The sequence below is a fragment of the Macaca thibetana genome, chromosome 6, assembly GCF_024542745.1.
Source record: "Macaca thibetana thibetana isolate TM-01 chromosome 6, ASM2454274v1, whole genome shotgun sequence".
Lineage (NCBI taxonomy): Eukaryota > Metazoa > Chordata > Mammalia > Primates > Cercopithecidae > Macaca > Macaca thibetana.
Window position 1 is genome coordinate 1,141,602 of NC_065583.1, and position 21,856 is coordinate 1,163,457.

At 42.8% G+C, this 21,856-nt stretch overlaps 1 protein-coding gene across 4 annotated transcripts in view; it reads right to left on the reverse strand.

Moving 5' to 3' along the window:
- The window catches only part of CNOT6 (CCR4-NOT transcription complex subunit 6), an 82,744-nt gene that overhangs the window by 47,930 nt on the left and 12,958 nt on the right, over positions 1-21,856 (reverse strand). For 2 of the 4 annotated variants that reach the window (XM_050795782.1, XM_050795779.1), the window contains exon 2: positions 233-346. In XM_050795782.1, the coding sequence (XP_050651739.1) occupies positions 233-344 (112 nt within the window). In that variant the 5' untranslated portion in view covers positions 345-346. Of the gene's footprint in view, positions 1-232; positions 347-7,356; positions 13,583-21,856 lie in introns of those variants that run through there. The other 2 variants (XM_050795781.1, XM_050795780.1) reach the window with 2 other exon arrangements.

Sequence of the window (21,856 nt, forward strand, 5' to 3'; positions counted from 1 at the left end):
ATAAGAGGACACTGATACTGAGAAAATATACAATGAATAGGTTTTGAACTTTGACTCAATCATATTTTCATTGAACCTTCCTGCTTCTAAGATAAGCTACTAAAATACAATCATTTATAAACATATTATATTTGTAAAATATAATCGTTTCTTTCCTGTATTGGCATTAGAAAACTCAGTTTACTACCATATCTTAATTTCCATACCATAAATTCATGCTTCCATGTCTTACCACTTATTTCAAGCTCTGCCCAATGGGATTTCTTTCCATTTGCTGCTTCCTCAGAAGACATAATTGTATACATCCTCCGAGGGTCAGGGGGCTCGTACTGTTCTTTGGGCATGCCTGTTAAAAAAAGAAACCAATCAGTATTCTAAACAAATCAAATAAACAAAAGCCACAACACCTCTTTTTTTTGAGACAAAGTCTGACTCTGTCACCCAGGCTGGAGTGCGGTGGCACAATCTTGGCTTACTCCAACCTCTTCAAGCAATTCTTCTGCCTCAGCCTCCCAAGTAGCTGGGACTATAGGCACGCACCACCATGCCAGGCTCATTTTTGTATTTTTAATAGACATGGGGTTTCACCATATAGGCTGGGCTGATCTCTAACTCCTGACCTCATGATCCGCCCGCCTCGGCCTCCCAAAGTGCTGGGATTACAGGAGTGAGCCAGCACGCCCGACCCACACCTTTTAAAAGTGGACACCCATATTACAATCTCTACCATTTCCCACTGAAAGAAACTAGGAGCTTCTTGCAGAAAATGATTATTTCAAGTGCAGGACAAGACAGATACAAACAAGCTGTGAGGCTACCAAGGCTGCAGCAGCTGTGGGGGACACAGGAGCCAGCTTGAAGAAGCTTCCACTGACCAAATATGAGACAATCTGAACATCAGAAGAATGACTGCAACTGAGTCATTATGAACTTCATGAGTTCATACTTTTATCTAAAAATCAAAAAACTCAGTCACCAGAAATTAGAAAATAAAAAAAATCGGCAGGGCATGGTGGCTCATGCCTGTAATCCCAGCCCTTTGGGAGGCCAAGGCAGGTGGATCTCGAGGTCAGGCGATCGAGACCATCCAGGCTAACACGGTGAAACCCCGTCTCTACTCAAAAACACAAAAAAATCAGCCGGGCGTGGTGGCGGGTGCCTGTAATCCCAGCTACTTGGGAGGCTGAGGCAGGAGAATGATGTGAACCCAGGAGGCGGAGCTTGTGGTGAGCCAAGACCGCGCTACTGCACTCCAGCCTGGGCAACAGAGCAAGACTTCGTCTTGAAAAATAAATAAATAAACAAATAATAAAAGACACAAACATTTATCCTGCATTTCTGGCAGAAACTAGGTGACTGTTTTTAACAGAATTCTAGCTAATAAATCCAAAAAGAGTTACGTAATTAGAAAATAGTTTACCATCTCTAAGAAAACGATGGATCTAGGCAATGATCATCAATGGTTAATAAAACCATTAAGTGGAAAAAAATATCAATGGAAAATTTTTAAATGGATAGATCAGGCTACAACAGTGATTCCCAACCTTTTTGGCACCATGGACCAGTTTCATGGAAGACACTTTTCCATGGATTTGGGGAGGCTGGTGGTTTCATCATGCATTAGTTAGATAGCACCATGGGGAGCGCACAGCCTAGATCCCTCGCATGCGCAGTTCACAAAAGGGCTGGTGCTCCCGTGAGAATCTAACGCTGCTGCTGATCTGACGGGGCGGAACTTGGACAGTAATCCTTGCTCACCTGCCACTCACCTCCTGCTGTGCGGCCTGGTTCCTAACAGGACATGGACAAGTACCAGGGTTGAGGACCCCTGGGCTACAAAATCTAAACCCAATGATTGGTCTCATTGTTAGGACAACCAGACATTACTTGCTTCCCAATAAGACACTATGAGAAGTACACACAAACCACCTATGTCCTTGACCCCTCACCAACAAAGTTAAAAACTGAACCTGAATCAAATCAAGCCTCTCTAGATCTGATATTAGTTTTCATAAAGTAAGGGATCTAGAGGAACATGTTTAAAATAACACCACAGGACAAAACCATGTGAATATATTTAATACTACAAAACGGTACACTTGGTTATGATAGTAACTACCACGTTGTGAATTTTACCACAATTAAAATTTTTTAAAGTAAAAATAATACAAGAATACAGCCAGCCAGTCAGATGCAGAATATAAAAGTTCTAGATGACAAAAGACCAAATTTCTTGAACACATCAATGGTCTGAAAAAGAGGAGTAAGCAGAAACATATGGAATAAATGACTTAAGAGGCACAGCAATCAAATGCAATGTACAGACCTTGTTTAGTCCCTACTTGAACAAATCTGGTTTTCTGATTTTAAAAATCAGAGAAACCTGAAGATAGACTAAATATTAGTTAATATTAAAGAGGTATTGTGATTCAGGCACAGTGGCTCATGCCTGTAATCCCAGCACTTTTGTGAGGCTTGGGCCCAGGAGTTCCAGACCAGCACCAGCCTGGGCCCCATCATTTATCAAAAAAATTAAAAATTAGCCAAGCATGGTGGTATACACCAATAGTCCCAGCAACTTAGGAGGCTGAGGTGGGAGGATCGCTTGAACCCAGGAGGTTGAGGCTGCAGTAACATGTGACTGTGCCCCTGCACTCCAGCCTGGGCGACAGTGAACCCTGTCTCAAAAAACAAAAAAAAAAGTATTATGGTTGTATGTAATTTTTAAAAATTCTTGTCGATTACAGATACATTCTAAACAATTTAGGTGAAATAAAACATCACTCCCATGTACATTCCCTCAAAGCCCTTGTTCTTGTCTTGCTTTTATTCTTTTGGATAAATCATAACCCTGGTTTAAACAATTGTTCACCTACTCTGTATACCCATGCAGCTAAACATAGCTGGAGAAAAACCTATGACCATGAAGTTTAAAGAGTCAGTCAGCAATTATTCCTCAGACTCTGTACACTGCCCAGAAATAATACGTAAATTCCTAGTCTATCCCCTTCTCCTAGTTGTCTTCCGTCTTCAAACCTCTTAACACCTGCTCCTCCATCCTCCCTCTCAGCTGATGACCTTACTTTTTTCTTTTTTTTTTTTTGAGACAGAGTCTCGCTCAGTCAATGTTGGCTTACTGCAAGCTTACGCCATTCTCCTGCCTCAGCCTCCCAAGCAGCTGGGACTACAGGCGTCCGCTGCCACGCCCGGCTAATTTTTTTGCATTTATAGTAGAGATGGGGTTTCACCGTGTTAGCCAGGATGGTCTCGATCTCCTGACTTCGTGATCCGCCCACCTCGGCCTCCCAAAGTGCTGGGATTACAGGCGTGAGCCACCGTGCCCGGCCTGATGACCTTACTTCTATTTTCACAATGAAACAGAATGTCAGAAGGGCCCTTTCTAAGATCTCCCACCTATGCCCATCTATCCCTGCCCTTAGCACATAAGCCATTTGTGCAATTCGATCCACCCCTTCATTCTGCCTATTCAAGGATAGGACTCTGGCAATCCCTTCCTTCCTCTCGTCACATTCTGCCTCCCTCCTGGATCTTTACTTTCAGCACACATATACATGCTATTCCTTCCTCTATTAAAAAAAAAAGGCTTAACTTCATTTCTTGCTCCAGCTACTTCCCTTCTCTCATTCTCTCTATAGCAAAAACAATCCTCAGGAATTGTGTATGTTCTCTGTCTTCTATTCTCCTCTTCCCAGTTAAACCCATTCAAGTTAGTAAGTGTTTTCAACCTTTCATCAAAAACTATCAAGAAGAAACCCAGTAGCCAGGCACAATGGCTCATGCCTATAACACCAACGGCTTTGAGATGCTGCAGACTGAGGATCACTTGAGCCCAGGAGTTCAAAGCTGCAGTGAACCACAATCATGCCACTGCACTACAGTCTGGGTAACAAAGCACAACCCTGTCTCTAAAAACACTCTTTTTAATTTTTTTTTTTTTTTTAAAGAAGAAACCCAGTGATCTTATATTCTTATTTCCAATGGTCATTTCTCTGACCTCTTTTTGCTTATGATCAGTATTTGATATAGATGATCACCCCTCCTGGAAACACACTGCTTGCCTTCCAGAATATCTGTTTTCTTGGTTTTCCTCCTCTCTCTTTAGATTTAGCTTTTTACTAGTTCTTCCTGCAGAGTTGCAATTATCTCCATTTTACCAGAAAACAGAAACTCAAAATAGTATAAGCAATTTGCCCGGTGTTACCAGGCTGGGAAACAGCAGAGTCAGGTCTGAATGAGTCTGATTAAAAGCTAAAGCTACTTTACGCTATGCCGCCTCCCTGCTGACAGGAAGTAGACCTACTTTTTTTTTTTTTTTTTTTTTGAGATAGGGTCTTACTTTGTCACCCAGGCTGGAGTGCGATGGTGCGATCTCTGCTCACTGCAGCCTTCACCTCCCAGGCTCAAAAGCCATCCTCCCCTCAGCCTCCCGTGTAGTTGGGACTACAGGCATGCGCCAACACGCCAGGCCAATCTTTGTGTTTTTTTGTAGGGATAGATTTTCGCCATGTTGCCAAAGCTGGTCTCGAACTCCTGGGCTCATGCGATCCACCTGCCTCAGCCTCCCAAAGTGCTGAGATTAGAGGCATAAGCCACTGCACCCAGCCTACTTTTCAAACACAGAAATGGGTTTTGACTATTTACTCAAAGCACAGAAGGAGGTAAGCAATCCTAAAAAGCTGCTTTAGAATATAAATGGTGAGATAAAATAAACTGGTCTTATACCTTAGTTTATTCAATATAGAAATATAATAACTGCTGTTTTTAGACTGATACAAAATACCCAATACAAAAGAACAAACATGAAGAAGTGTTCATTCTGTCTAGAGGACAAGGTGGTAAGGAAAGTGCTCTTTCTGAATGACATGCATGTATCAGTATAATGCTCTGTTCTGTGCTACCAGAGCTTGATGACAGCATCCCTTAAGATCACCTAAATGGCACTATTGTGACCAGATTCCACTTACAAAGTAACTATCTGATCTTCATCAGCTTTCCCAAATAGAATTTTATAATGGTAAGAAATTGCTTTGACCAGCTGAGATTAGTATTTTAGTCCTATTAATCATTTGAATTATTGATGAAAGTTCAGAAGTCTGATTTATCAATCTCATGTAAGCTTAGTGTGAATCACTGTTCAGTTTGATCACACTTGAGGAAGTGTTACTGGACTAAGGCATCTGAAAACCATGCCCTGTACCTGTGCCAAACAGTCTTGATTTCTGCCTGGGCAGCCAACCATTGCCTTTCTTGGTTTTTCGTATTTTGAGATTGGCAGTCTTAAAATTTAATGTACTCACCATTCTAAGTCCCAAGGCGCTGAAAAACCCAATCCATTTTTCTGGGAGTCTGACAAAGTATAGCACTGAAGACTAGGTAAAGGAAAGGATATAGGAATACATGCAGTTTAGGATCTTTCCCAAGGCTCTGAAATCAACAAGTAGTTCTTGCTCTCTAAAAAGTACAGTATGTCACCAAAGATTACTACCTAAAATAACAAAAGTATTCCAAAAAACACCTGAAAACTTTCAAGGAGAATTACAAAAGAATTTTTTTTTTAATAGCTAGGCCAGAGTCAGAGTCAGCAGGCATATAGCACCTAAGTAGTTAACATCTTACCAATTAAATGCCAGACATTGCTACTGATCCTGGCATAATCAAACAAAAGTCTCTACCTGTTTCAGATCTCAGAGCACTTTTTCATGATCTTAGAATAATTACTTCACTCAAACACAAAACATTAGAAAGATATGCTTTCATATTTGTTTATGAAACAGCTTAAACATACAAAACCTACGGCCATCTAACTACGGAAAGTTAGTGGTGCCAAGAAGAATTACAAACCGTTAAAAGACTATCCAGAAACATTTAACGAGCGGCCTACGTGTACACCATAAACTTTGAATGTCTGCCAGACTCTAGAGGGAGAAAAAAAACCTTCAGGAATCCAGTCTACTTCACACGTTCAGAAATGCTGGGGCCTAGGGGGAGCTGGGGATAGGAATCACAGTGAGGGGTTATACAAGACTTAGCAGAATATGAAGTAAAGTGAAAAGAAATAAAAGTTAAGAAAACCAACTGGAATGAAGATATCCACAAAGGCAAAGTAGAAAAAGTTACATGTAAAGCACTTAAATACATTTGAACCTCCTCTGGTTAGGAGAGAGGTGAAAAGAAATAGCTGCTGAAAAGAGAAACCTAAGAAAGGGCCTCTGGTCTCTTTTTCAGTCAGGAATCAAACATGTCCAGTGAAAATTAGGGACAATCAAACATTTGAGTGTTCCCCCTGGGAAAAGGATTGGTAGTTACAAAATAATAAAAACCAGAGCCGAAATCCACCCATCCTAATAGTCCCTAGCCAGCAGATATGTCACAACCTCCCCACCCCCACCAACCACAGTACGCAGAAAAAAAAAAAAAAAGCCATCTATACTTAACCTTCAAAATGAACATCTAAGGGGAAAATAATAGGGGTGCCTGAGAATCTACTGTGAAAGAAAATGCAAACCGTTTTTCCTCCACGCTCACACTTAACACGAATGCTTCTATGACCAGATGTGTGAAGGTTTTTCCCCACACACCAAGCAATTCTCTAGCATATACCCACTGAGTGTCCTATAGGTCAATTCAATCCTGACACTATCTACCCGGAGTTAGATCCCACTGAGATTATGGGCTTAGTCCCACAATACTGTCCCTGTCTTCTTCAGACACAAGTAAGGTCATCACCCACACTTCTGATGACCGGCTATAAGGCTGGGTTCCCAACACTCCCTCCTGGAGTTGGATTAATTTGCTAGAAGGACTCACAGAACATGGGCAAACACATTAACTGGTTCGTTATAAGGATATGGTAAAGTACACGGATGAACAGACAGATGAAGTTGTATACAGGGTGAGGAACAGCGTAGGGGGGCAGAGCTTCCATGCCCTCTCCCACCTCAGCCTACTTTGGGACGTGAGGCGGAAGGATCACCTGAGCTCCAGGAGGTTGAGGCCACAGTGAGCAGAGATAGCATCACTGCACTCCAGCCTGGGCAAGAGTGAGACCCTGTCTCAAAAAACAAGACATACAAGCTGCCAACAAACACGAAAAAATACTCAACATAACGAAACAGAAAAATGCAAATCAAAACCACAATGAGATACCATCTCACACCACTCAGAATGGCTATTACTAAAAAGACAAAAACTAACAGATGCTGGCGAGGCTGCCCAAAAAAGGGAATACTTATACACTGTTGGTGGGAATGTAATTAGTTCAGCCATTGTGAAAAGCAGTTGGGAGATTTCTCAAAGAACTAAAAATAGAACTAAACCAGGCCCAGTGGCTCATACCTATAATCCCAGCATTTTGGGGGGCTGAGGAGGGCGGATCATCTGAGCCAAGAATTGGAGACCAGCCTGGGCAACAAGGTAAAACCCCATCTCTACAAAAAAAATACAAAAATTAGAAATCGAGACCACAAAACCCCATCTCTACAAAAAAAAGCATACAAAAATTAGCCAGCATGGTGGCAAGTACCTATGGTCCCAGTTACTTGGGAGGCTGAGGTGGGAGGATCGTCTGGAGCCTAGGACGTGGAGTTTGCAGGGAGCTGAGATCACATCACTGCACTCCAGCCTGGGTGATAAGAGTCAAACTCTGTCTTGAGAGATAAATTGATTGATAGATAGATATAAATAAATAAATAAATAACAGAACCACCCGTTTGACCCAGCAATTCCATTACTGGTTCTATACCCAAAGGAAAATAAATCTTTCTACAAAAAAGGTACATGCACTGGTATATTCACTGCAGCACTATTCACAATAGTAAAAACATGGAATCAACCTAGCTGCCATCAACAGTGGGCTGGATAAAGAAAATGTGGCACATATACATCATGGAATACTACATGGCCACAAAAAAGAAAGAAATCATATCCTTTGCAGCAACATGGATGTAGCTGGAGGCCATTATCCTAAGTGAATTAATGTAGGAAAAGAAAACCAAATACTGTATAAGCGGGAGCTAAACACTGGGTACATACGGACATAAACATGGGAACAATAAAACTGGGACTATTAGAAGGAGATGGGAAGGACTGTAAGGGCTAAAAATCGACTGACTACCTGTGTGATGGGATCATTTATGTCCCAAACCTCAATGTCACACAATATACCCATGTAACAAACCTGCACATGTACCCCTTGGATCTACAATAAAACCTGAAATTATTAAAAAAAAATTATTACTCAATCTGTAACTCAGCACATACACCTTTGAGTATTTACCCAAAAGAAATGAAAATATACATACCCCAAAAGATATGTATATTGCAAAAATAAGTAATTCAAAAATCTAGGTTGTTGGAACTTGTTAAATATTTTGAGCCTTAAGAGAATGTGATTATGAAACCTGAGTCGCTTAAACAGGCAACTGGAACCTAGGAAGCTGTAGCTTTTGTTTCTCTGATTATACGTTAGCCTTATTTCTTACCTACATTGTTCTGTAAACTGTTGTAAATGACTAACCAATGAGTGCCAGGGAAGATGTCGTGCCTCTTCCTATTAGCTGCTGATATTCATTACAGATTAATTTCCCTCTTTCCTCTCTCACACACAGACTTCATGACCACCACATCATTCAAGATGGAATGTGGAAGGGCGCAGTGTCTCACACCTGTAATCTGAACACTTCAGGAGGCCAAGGCGTGCAGACTGTCTGAGTTCAGGAGTTCGTGACCAGCAACACGATGAAACTCCGTCTGTACTAAAAACACAAAAATTAGCTGGGCGTGGTGGTATGCGCTTGTGGTCCCAATTACTCGGGAGGCTGAAGCAGGAGAACTGCTTGAACTCAAGGGGCAAAAGTTGCAGTGCTGATATTACGCCACTGCACTCCAGCCTGGGCAACAGAGCGAGACTCCATCTCAAAAAAAAAAAAAAAAAGATGGAATGTTAAACACACTCTTCGAAAGAAAAAAAATTTAAAAACAAGTTATATGGAAAAGAAAACAATCTATAACTAAACTGTTGTAACTCATAAACGAACCTTGCAGAGAAAATATTGTAATCCTGTTAAATGTCTTTGTTTCCTGCCTGTACAAGCAGCACCTTAACTTTTTTATGTATTTTATTTTATTTTTGAGATGGAGTCACGCTCTGTTGCCAGGCTGGAGTACAGTGGCGCAATCTTGGCTCACTGCAACCTCTGACTCCCTGGTTCAAGTGATTCTCCTGCCCCAGCCTCCTGAGTAGCTGGAACTACAGGCAGGCGCCACCACGCCTGGCTAATTTTTGTATTTTTAGTAGAGACGGGGGTTTTACCATGTTGGCCAGGATAGTCTCGATCTCCTGACCTCGTGATCCGCCCGCCTTGGCCTCTCAAAGTGCTGGGACTACAGGTGTGAGCCACCATGCCCGGCCCAGGCCCTTAACGTTTAACTTTGAAACCCAGATCCCAGTGCTATGGAGTCCATATTCCCCAGATAGTCATTCCCAGATTTTCACTTAAAACTCGTATTTAAAAACTCTTTGAAACTGGATTCTGCTCATTTCAATTATTTCAGGTTGACAATACAGTTGTTCATCACAGCTTTATTCATAATTGCCAAAAACTGAAAACCCAAATGTTCAATAATAGTAAATGGATAGGCTGGACGTGGTGGCTCACGCCTGTAATCCCAGCACTTTGGGAGGCCGAGGCGGGCAGATTACTGGAGATCAGGAGTTCAAGACCAGCCTGGTCAACAGGGTGAAACCCCATCTCTACCAAAAACACAAAAATTAGCTGGGTGTGGTGGCACATGCCTATAAGTCCAGCTACTCGGGGGGCTGAGGCAGGAGAATCCCTCGAACCCAGGAGGCGGAGGTTGTGGTGAGCCAAGATTGAGCCACTGTACTCCAGCTAGGCAATAGAGCGAGATTCCTTTTCAGGAAAAAAAAAAAAAAAAAGCAAATGGATAACCAAATTTTAACATACTGACACCACTAAATACTACTAAACAATAAAAAACAATGAATCGATGAACTGATACAAATACGAATCAATCTCAAACATTAAATAAGAGACCCAAGAGATTCCATTTATATGAATTTGTGGCGATAAAAATCAGAATATTTTGCCTCTACAGTGATGGAAATATTCAATATATTAATTGGTGCATGGTTTATATGGATATATATATTTATCAAGACTCAAATTATACAGTTAAGGTCTACATGTACATTGCATTTTATGTAAATTTTACCTGAACTAAAAAATATTCTATATTCTAACACTTGGCCAGGTGAAAAGACTTTTTCCAGATGAGCAATTACTAAGGAAACAAACAACCCACAAACTTTTGCTAAGTAAGTACTCATTACGACATTGTTAATGACATTAGTGCGAAAGTTATCAGTATCAAAATGGAGTGACTAATGTCAAGCTCTAACCAAATGGAGACCTTACTATGCAAGGAATTCCTCAAAATGACAGTGTCCCAGATAACCTGCTTGTACAACTGCCTGACACAGCTGTCTCTACCGATGAACCAATGAAACACCACCAACTCCTACAATAAGCCCTTGTAACCAACAGTCTTTGTTTCAAAACAACTTACTTGGACTTCCTCTTTGTCTTTAAAAGTTTCCTCTTACCCCAACCTCTTTGGATGCACCTAAGATTCCTTAAAGCACGTGTCCCTGATTATAATCCCTTGCTATTCTCGAATAAACTCTGGAAAGTTGGTCTCTCAGTAGCTCATTTTAGCTTCATCTTAGGAACCCAAGATAACCTGGACAAGGTGGCTCATGCCTATAATCCCAGAACTTTGGTAGGCCAAGGTAGGCAGATCACTTCAGCCCAGGAGTTCAAAATCAGCCTGGGCAACGTGATGAGACGTCTCTACAAAAAAAATTTTTAAACAGCTAAATTAAGTTAAATTAAAAGGAACCAAGATTTTCAGAGAAAGGGTGTATTTATAAATCAAGGAAATTAAATGGAAACACTGGCCAGGCTCATACCAGTAATCCCAGCACTTTGGGAGGCCAAGGCGGGAGGCCTGCTTGAGCCCAGAAGTTTGAGACCAGACTGAGCAACAAAGGGAGATCCCTCATCTCTACAAAAACTAAAAAGAAATCACCCAGGTGTGGTGGCACATGCCTGTAGAGGCAGGAGGACTGCCTGAGCCTGGAAGGTCAAGTCTACAGAGAGCTATGATCACACCACTGCACTCCAGCCTGGGTGACAGAGTAAGACCTTGTCTCTCCCCCGCCATCACCAACACCACCCCGCCCCAACACACACAAATACTAAAACTGGCTTGAGAATATCAACATAAACTTATGATTTAATTTATTTCTATCTACTGAAGTGTTGTAGAAGCAATATTACCTCTGAAATAATGGCACTCCTAAATTCTCAATTTCGAGCTCTAATACCAAGAAAGCAAAGTTCTTCGTAAAATGGTCAATTAAAAGATAGGCAAGAAATGTATAAAACAAGCCTGGGACATCTTTCAGTGCCAAAAAGCTAAAGTCTAATGGAGTCATCAGTCAACACGATACAGAAGCCAGCTAGAAGGGGTCGTCACTGGACAAACTATGACCATTTGAGCAGTAAGAATCATAATTACAATGGAATGAAACACACTGAATCAATACAAATCTATGAGAACCTCAATAAACAAAGCCAAAACAAAAGATAACATAATCCTTTCTGTGCTGCAAAAAAAGAGCTGGCAGTGATGTAAAAGATGAAACTACCATAGTAATCAAGGCAAGGAGGAGAGACGGGGAGACGGGGAGATGGGGGAAGAGATGGGACATGGACTGCAAGTCAGCCACTATCTGAGGCAGCTATTACAATATGGAGATAGGTAACTAAAGAGAAAGATGTAAGTGGTTACGCCTCAGCAGGAACTGGATTCAGAGTAATCAAACAGCCCCAGTTTAAGAAAAGCCCTACCTGGCCAGGCGCAGTGGCTCGCGCCTGTAATCCCAGCACTTTGGGAGGCCGAGGTGGGCAGATCATAAGGTCAAGAGATCAAGACCAGCCTGGTCAGCATGGTGAAATCCCATCTCCACTAAAAATACAAAAACTAGCTGGGCGTGGTGCCTGTACCCCTCTACAGAACTACGTGCCTGTAGTCTTAGCTACTCGGGAGGCTGAGGCAGAAGAATCACTTGAACCCGGGAGGCAGAGGTTGCAGTGAGCCGAGATTGCGCCACTGCACTCCAGCCTGGCGACAGAGAGAGACCTTGTCTCCAAAAAAGAAAGAAAAGAAAAGCTCCACTTTACAAAACAATGACAGCTAATAAATGATGAAAGAATTTTTTAAGACATCATTTTATAATTCCTATTCGACATTAATCAAGAATTATAAAAACAGCCGGGTGCAGTGGCTCATGCCTGTGATCTCAGCACTGTAGGAGGCTGAGGTGAGCAGACAGCTTGAGCCCACGAGTTCAAGATCAGCCTGGGAAACACAGCAAAACCCTGTCTCTAGTAAAAATACAAAAATTAGCTGGGCATGGTGGTACATCGCAGCTACTCGGGAGGCTGAGATGGGAGAATCACCTGAGCCAGGAAAGGGGCAACAGTGGGCAGTGATCATGCCACTCTACTCCAGCCTGGGCAAAAGGAGTGAAACCCTTAGGGAAAAAAAAAAAAAAAGCATTATACTAGGTTAAAAGCATTAGATGAATACTGGCACTAATGAAATGCTAAAAGCCACCAGTACACAGATTCTACACAGACTACTTTCTGATTATAAGGTAGAAAACGTTTAATGGAGGAATAAATTGTTACTCCCTTCACCAGTCTTACCAACACTATGGAGGAAGAACCAGGTATTGGGGTCTCTTGCTTGCTGTGGTGCAGTATGAAATACACGTCAGTAATGTTTACACCTTGATTTGAAAACTAGAGGAACTGGCCAAATGACATCAAAGGAGAAATCAGACATGAGAGAATGTGGGACTTTCTGCAGGTAAACCGGCCTGTTGCCTTCAACAAACTGGTGTCAGCACTATTCTAGATTTGAAGAGACTTAAGGAATATATTCAGATGCAATGAACAGTCCCTACGTTGGACCCATAAACCAGCACTAAAAAAAATTTTATGGACAGTGAGAGAAGACATGTAATACCTAGTTCATGTTTACATTAATGATTTGCGTGATGTTATTCTGACCAGGTATAAAAATGTGGTTTTTTGTTAAAAGGCTCTCAGATGTTAAACCATTTATTTTAGTGGGCCAGATTTTCTTTAAGGGAAATGAGACTGAGTTACAGGCAATCTTAGTTGACAAGATAAAATTCTGAATTTTCCCAGCACTTTGGGGCCGGGTGTGGTAGCTCACGTCTGTAATCCCAGCACTTTGGGAGGTCAAGGCAGTCGGATCACAAGGTCAGGAGATCGAGACCATCCTCGCCAACATGGTGAAACCCCGTCTCTACTAAAAATACAAAAATTAGCTGGGCGTGGTGGCACGTGCTTGTAGTCTCAGCTACTCCGGAGGCTGAGGCAGGAGAATTGCTTGAACCAGGGAGTCGGAGGTTTCAGTGAGCCAAGATGGTGCCACTGCACTCCAGCCTGGCGACAGAGCAAGACTCCGTCTCAAAAAAAAAAAAAAAAAAAAAAAAAAAAAAAAAAAAAAAAAAATATATATATATATATATATATATATATATATATATATATATATATTCCTGAATTTTCCCAGCTCTTTGGGAGGTCTAGGCAAGCCAATCACTTGAGCCCAGGAGTTCAAGACCAACCTGGGCAACATGGAGGATCCCGTCTATTCAAAAATTAGCCAGGCGTGGTGGTGTGTGCCTATAGTTCCAGCTACATGAGAGGCTGAAGTGGGAGAATGGCTTGAGCCCAGAAGTGGAGGCTGCAGTGAGATGAGATCAAGCCACCGCACTCCACCAGCCTGGGTAACACAGTGAGACCCTGATCTCAGAAAAAAAATTTTTTTTAATCTTGAATTTGACATCTCTCTTTTCTTTTACTATGCTTTTCACATTTTCTTCTTCTCCATTCTTTGTGCTTTACTTCTTTTCCCAACCATAAAGGAGAAAACAAAGGGCAACAAAGGAAAGGAAGGGAGGTAAGCAGGAAGAAATAAACTCATGTGCAGAAAGACCCTTTTTTTGAGTAATCAGGCTCCTTAGAGCTACTGTAAGTTAGGGCACATCTGAAAAGGCAGTGACACTAACCTTCATGCCAATCTACTTCCACTGAAGTTAATACAGACCCTCCTCATTTCTCAACTTCAAATATTACACATCCTCCCCACACTGCCATTGATTACTTTCCTCATATGCACCTGCTCATGCCACTCTCCTATTAAAACTTTAAATGGCCCTGCCTGCCTGCCTACATGAAGTTCAAACCTCAAAGTCCTCTACTACCTCAACTTAGCTATTTTCTCACTTATCTACAGCCCTTTGACACATGCTACCCTATAATGTCCTAATTAGAGGAAACCTAGTTCTAAGACTTTTTTTGACACAAGGTCTCACTGTCACCTACGCCAGAGTGCAGTGGTGCAATCACAGGCTCCTGGGCTCAGGCACCACCACACCCAGCTAGTATTTTCCAGTTTTTTGTAGAGATGGGGGGGCATCACTACATTGCCCAGGCTGGTCTTGAACTCCTGGCCTCAAGGGATCCTCTTGCCTCAGCCTCCTAAAGTGCTGGGTTTATAGATGTGAGCCACTGCACCCAGCCTAAAATATAAGTCTTTCAACACATGCTAATCTCTTTACTAAAGACAACCTTCATCCTAAACTCCTACTTTCTCTTCACAGGAATTCAGACGACATATTACAGCCTCTGTAAGCCCTCCTCAACACGGGAACAAGTTCAGTACTCCCCACTCTGCATGCACACCATACATTTACCACAGCATATGTCACCTCCAAACAGTTTGTATCTCCCAATGTCTTGTGTAATACCTAGCAAATTACACTAATGAACTGTTCTATTTTTTCCTTCATGACCAAAATCAAGTTTCCATAGAAAAAAAATCCAAAAGCCATTCAATGCAGTGGAACCATGCTTTCTTAAGGAAGTTTTCTTTACAGAATCATTTATTCAACAAATATTCACTGAGCACCTTCAATGTGACAAGCACTCTGCCAGATACTATGAATAAAGAATAATAAATGCATGATTTTACAGCTTAAGCAACTAGAAAGCAACAAAAACCTCACAACCATGCACTCACACTACCATTCTCTTATTTTTGTTACCACCACTCGAATTTAGGACTTTAATTCTTGTTTCCTCAACCATTACAATGGCCTCTTCTAATTGGTACTTATGCTTTTAGGATTACAACTAACCTAAATACCACTTAGATTATTCTACCTAAAGCCAAGTCCTAATTACATGCAAAATTCAGAAAAACAAGCTCTTTGTGAAGCAGACTTTTTTTTTTTTGAGATGGAGTTTCGCTCTTTCACCCAGGCTGGAGTGCAGTGGCGCTATCTCGGTTCACTGCAAGCTCTGCCTTCTAGGTTCAAGCGATTCTCCTGCCTCAGCCTCCCGAGCAGCTGGGATTACAGGCGCCCGCCAATACGCGCGGCTAATTTTTGTATTTTTAGTGGAGATGGGGTTTCACCATGTTGGCCAGGCTGGTCTCGAACTCCTGACCTCATGATCCACCTACCTAGGCCTCCCAAAGTGCTGTGATTATAGTGAAGCTGACTTCCGACTATAAAATCGAGAAGTTTCAGACATATGGTATGGCTCAAACCTGTAAGCCCAGCATATTTGGAGGCCGAGGCGGGAGGAAACCAGCCTGGGCAACACAGGGAAACCCCTGTTTCTACAAAAACTAAAAATTAAAAAAAGGGCCAGGCGTGGTGGCTCATAACTGTAATCCCAGCACTTTGGGAGGTGGAGGCGGGTGGATCACGAGGTCAGGAGTTCAAGACCAGCCTGGGCAATATGGTGAAACCCCATCTCTAAAGTACAAAAATTAGCTGGGCATGGTGGTACGTACCTGTATCCCAGCTACTCTGAGAGTAGGGAGGCTGAGGCAGGAGAATCGCTTGAACTTGGGAGGTGGAGCTTGCAGTGAGCCGAGATTGTGCCACTGACTACAGCCTGGGCGACAGAGCAAGACTCTGTTTCAAAATAATAATAAAAAATAAAAAATAAAAATTAAAAAAAAGCCAGGTGTGGTGGGACATGCCTATGGTCCCAGCTACTCAGGAGGCCAAAGCGGGAAAATTACTGGAGCCTGGGGAGAAGGCTGCAGTGAGCCTTGATTGTGCCACTGCACTCCAGCTTGAGCGACAGAGACCCTGTCTCAAAAAATAAATAAATGGTCGGGTGCGGTGGCTCAAGCCTGTAATCCCAGCACTTTGGGAGGCCAAGGTGGGTGGAGCACAAGGACAGGAGATTGAGACCATCCTAGCTAACACGGTGACATGCCGTCTCTACTAAAAATACAAAAAAATTAGCCGGGCATTGGTGGCAAGCGTCTGTAGTCCCAGCTACTCGGGAGGCTGAGGCAGGAGAATGGCGTGAACCCAGGAGGCAGAGCTTGCAGTGAGCTGAGACTGCGCCACCGCACTCCAGCCTGGATGACAGAGCAAGACTCCGTCTCAAATAAATAAATAAATAAATGGCCGGGCGCAGTGCCTTACGCCTGTAATCCCAGCACTTTGGGAGGCTGAGGCGGACTGATCACCTGAGGTCGGGAGTTCGAGACCAGCCTGACGAATATGGAGAAATCCCGTCTCTACTAAAAAATACAAAGATTAGCCGGGCATGGTGGTGCATGCCTGTAATCCCAGTTACTTGGGAGGCTGAGGCAGGAGAATCGCTTGAACCCGGGAGGCAGAGGTTGCAGTGAGCTGAGACTGCGCCACTGCGCTCCAGCCTAACAACAGATTGAGACTCTGTCTCAAAAATAAATAAATTAAAAAAATAACAAAATTTGAACGTTTAGCTGGAATGATTTCTGGTCCTACACCCACTTAAAATGATGATTCTATATTATCCCTTCTCTTCCCCTTTAAGATCTCTACTGCTGAGAAAAATTCATCAAGAATTCAAAATATTCTACCTTTCCAAATTTCTGTCCCAATACTTCCTTCTATATCTTTTGATGCAACTGGCAGACAAACTGCCATCCTTCAGATATGCTTCACTCTTCCCTATCTCCAAGCATTTAGTGATACCATTTTCACACTGAAATTCTACCCGTAATTCCAGGTTAAGTTAAATGTTACCCTATCCTTCCCACCTAGCCTCCACAGTGGGTCTGCTCACAAGCTGTTTTCTCATAAAACCAGAACCATGAATGCCTTACACAAAGCAAGATTAGACAAAACAAAAACGAAATTTTGCTAAGTATTCTTCAAAGACCATTCTGAAATCCACAGCTTTCAGAAGACTAAAATACAACTCATCTTTCCAAAGATCCTGTCTTTATTACAGTCCATTATTTTCACACATTACAGTGAGAAGAGAGCTGAATGAAACTCTACAAATTTCTAAACCGATTAAGAGCAATGAGTTCCAAGCTATGCTTTTGGTGGAAAGGGAAGAAGGAAAAGAGTGATATGTCAAAAATGGAGCCAGTAGTGGCATACGCCTGTAATCCGAGTTACTCAGCAGGCTGAGGTGGGAAGATTCCTTGAGCCCAGGAGTTCAAGGCCAGCCTGGGCAACAGAGAGACACCTTGTTGAGCAAAAAAAAAAAAAATTTTTAATTTTAAAATTGTTTATTTTTTTCAGATACAGGGTCTCACTCTGTTGCCCAGGCTGGAGCATAGTAACACAATCATGCCTCACTGAAGCTTCAACCTCCTCAGGCTCAAGCGATCCTCCCATCTCAGCCTCCCAAGTAGCTGAACTACAGGTGCAGACCCAGCTAATTTTTTTTTTTTTTTTTTTTTTGAGACAGAGTCTTGCTCTGTCACTCAGACTGGAGTGCAGTAGTGTGATCTTGGCTCACTGCAACCTCTGCCTCCCAGGTTCAAGCGATTCTCCTGCCTCAGCCTCCCCAGCAGCTAGGACTATAGGTGCCCGCCACCATACCCGGCTAATTTTTTGTATTTTCAGTAGAAATGGGGTTTCACCATGTTTGCCAGGATGGTCTCGATCTTCTGACCTCGTGATCCACCCGGCTCGGCCTCCCAAAGTGCTGGGATTGCAAGCGTGAGCCACCACGTCTGGCCTTTTTTTTTTTGTATTTTGTAGAGACAAGGTTTTGCCATGTTGCCCAGGCTGGTCTTGAACTCCTGGATTCAAGTGATTTCCCCGTCTCAGCCTCCCAAAGTGGTAGGATTACAGACGTGAGTCACTGTGCCTGGCCCCCCCGCCCCAAATTTAATTATATTTAAAAATGGAAAAAGAATTATCCAAAGAAAGGAAATCAAATTACAAACATATGCCAAAAAAATAACCTTCCTGTCCAGACGCGGTGGCTCACTCCTGTAATTCCAACACTTTGGAAGGCCAAGGCAGGCAGATCACCTGACGTCAGGAGTTCGAGACCAGCCTGGCCAACATGGTGAAACCCCATCTCTACTAAAAGCATAAAAATTAGCCGGGCATGGTGGCAGGTGCCTGTAGTCCCAGTTACTCAGGAGGCTGAGGCAGGAGAACAGCTTGAACCCAGGAGGTGGAGGTTGCAGTAAGCTGAGATGGCACCACTGCACTCCAACCTGGGTGACAAGAGTGAGACTCTGTCTCCAAAAAAAAAAAAAAAAGTAACTGTCCTATTTTCCATTATTATAAAACAAAAAGCCCCAAGTCACTACTCAAAAGACACTCACCCAAAAATTAATCCCTCTATGAATACAATCTAAATGACAATTCATTTATAGGTACATTAAAAACTTTTAGATAATGAACCTTTAAAATATCATATAAAGACAATAATTTAATAAATGCTATTTTTTTAATACCCATACTCTGGAATTTCAAATTACAATTATGACTGAGATGGCAGGCCTACCACATTCTTTAATATATTCGCCTGCTGTTTCTGACGAGTATATTATTTGAATTCTACAAATTAAAATTATGTGCCTCTAGTATAAATAAACCCACCTGGCTCCATTAGACTACAGTCATAAGCCTTTCTCACAGCCTCAATTCAGTTAAGGCACTTCCACTCTCACTTCAAACCCAAAATCTGCTGCCTCCCAATGTCATCACATTTGTTTCCTTCTCTTTCTAGTCAGGTTTCCTTCACATATTGGCCAGTTAAAATTTACGGATAGAAGTCCTGGCTACTCGGAAGGCTGAGGCAGGCGGACAGGGTGAGTCCAGGAGTTTGAGGCTATAGCATGCTATGATTGCACCTGTGAACAGCCACTGCACTCCAGCCTGGGCAACACAGTAAAACGACAGCTCTTAAAAAAAAAAAAGTTTACAGATGATAAACCTCATTTAGAAGCTATCCTTAGTGGCAAATGTCTATCATCAGTCTTTCCTTGTGGGAAAACAAACAAACAAAAAACAGCAACAACAGAAAGCCTCTGCAAAACATAACTACTCTTGTCCAACAGGCAAAACTTAAATCATAACTACACATTTTGACACTACTTCTACAAACTGGTGATGATACTATGGCAGGTATCTTGGTATTAGAACCCTGTGATAATCTCCCAAAGCCAACTATATGAGTTGCATAGGAGGAATTTAACAAAGAGAAGCTAGTGAAAAAAAAACCCAAAAAACCAAGATATCAAAAAGGTCTTACTAAGCCACGATAGGAGGATCACTTGAGCCCAGGAGTTCAAGACTGGGCAGTGTAGGGAGATCCTGTCTCTACATAAAAGTAAAAAATCAGGCTGGGTGTGGCAGCTCACGCCTGTAATCCCAGCACCTTGGGAGGCCGAGGCGAGTGGATCACCTGAGGTCAGGAGTCAGACCAACATGATGAAACCCCGTCGCTACTAAACACACACACAAAAAATTAGCTGGCCGTGGTAACACATGCCTGTAATCTCAACTACTTGGGAGGCTGAGGCAGGAGAATCACTTGAATCCGGAAGCAGAGGTTGCAGTGAGACAAGAATCTGCCATCACACTCCAGGCAGGGAAACAAGAGCGAAACTCCATCTCAAAAAAAGAAAAGCAAAAACAAAAAAAATCAGGCATAGTGGCTCACAAGTTGTGATCCCAGCATTTTGGGAAGCCAAGGCTGGAGGATCACTTGAGCCCAGGAGTTCAAGACCAGTGACATGGCAAAACCTGGTCTGTAGAAAAAATACCAAAATCAGCCAGGTGTGGTGGCGTGCCCCTACAGTTCCAGCTACTTGGGAGCCTGAGATAGGAGGATGGCTTGAGCCCAGGAGGCAGAGGTTGCAGTGAGCCGAGATCGCACCACTGCATTCCAGCCTGGGTGACAGAACCAGACCATGTCTCAAAAAAATTAAAATAAAATAAAATAGTCTGGGCATGGTGGCTCAAGCCTGTAATCACAGCACTTTGGGAGGCCGATGCAGGTGGATCACGAGGTGAGGAGTTTGAGACCAACCTGATCAATATGGTGAAACCCCATCTCTACTAAAAATACAAAACTTAGCCGAGCATGGTGGCACGTGCCTGCAGTCTCAGCGACTCGGGAGGCTGAGGCAGGAGAATCGCTTGAACATGGGAGGCAGGGGTTGCATCGAGTCAAGATCGCGCCACTGCACTCCAGCCTGGGCGACAGATCGAGACTCCCTCTCAAATAAATAAATAAATAAATAAATAAAATTAATTAAAATAAGATACATTAGCTTGGCATGTTGGCACACACGTAGTCTCAGCTATTTGGGAGAATGAGGTGGAAGGATTGCTTGAGCTCTAGAGATTGAGGGTGCAGTGAGCCATGATGGCACCTGTGCACTCTAGCCTGGGTGACCGTGAGACCTTGCCTTGAAAAAATAGAAACATAAAAAAATTTACTAGCCTGGGCGTGGTGGCTCACACTTGTAATCCCAGCACTTTGGGAGGCTGAGGCAGGTGGATCACAAGGTCAGGAGATCGAAACCATCCTGGCCAACATGGTGAAATCCCGTCTCTACCAAAAATACAAAAATTAGCTGGGCATGGTGGTGTGCGCCTGTAGTCCCAGCCACTCAGGAGGCTGAGGCAGGTAAATCGCTTGAGCCTGGGTAGCAGAGGTTGCAGTGAGCAAAGATCGCGCCACTGCATTCCAGCCTGGGTGACAGAGCAAGACTCCGTCTCAAACTAAAAAAACAAATTATCATCTTGGTCTTCAACCCTGCCCTTTCTCCTATGCTTACTACCCAGTTTTCCAAGCCAAAAATATGAGTATATCCTTGACCCCTCCTCACCTAATCACAGGCTTCATATTCAGTCTCCAACTCTAACCCATTTTACTTCCTAAATCTCCCATCCACTCTGCCTTAATCCCCTCAGCTCTTACCTGGGCTATTCAGTCTCAGACCCATGTTCTTTCTTCCACCACTCTCCCCGTCTCTCATCCATCCTAGATACTGTCTGATATGGTCTGGGTCTATGTTCCTACCCAAATTTCATGTCAAATTGTATTCCCACCGTTGGAGGTGGGTCCTAGTGGGAGGTGACTGGATTACAGGGGTAGCTTTTCCACTTTGGTGCTGTCTCAGAAAGTGAGTTATTGCAAGATCTGGTTGTTTAAAACTGTGTAGCATCTCCGCCCCAACTTCCTCCAGCTCTGGCCCTGTGAAGACTACCTGCTTCCCCTTCACCTTCCTCCATGGTTTTAAGTTTTCTGAGGCCTCCCCAGCCACGTTTCCTGCACAGCCTGTGGAACCATAAGCCAATTAAACCTTTTTTTCAAAAATTACCTAATCTCAAGCATTTCTTTATAGCAGTGCAAAAATGTACTAAATACACTGT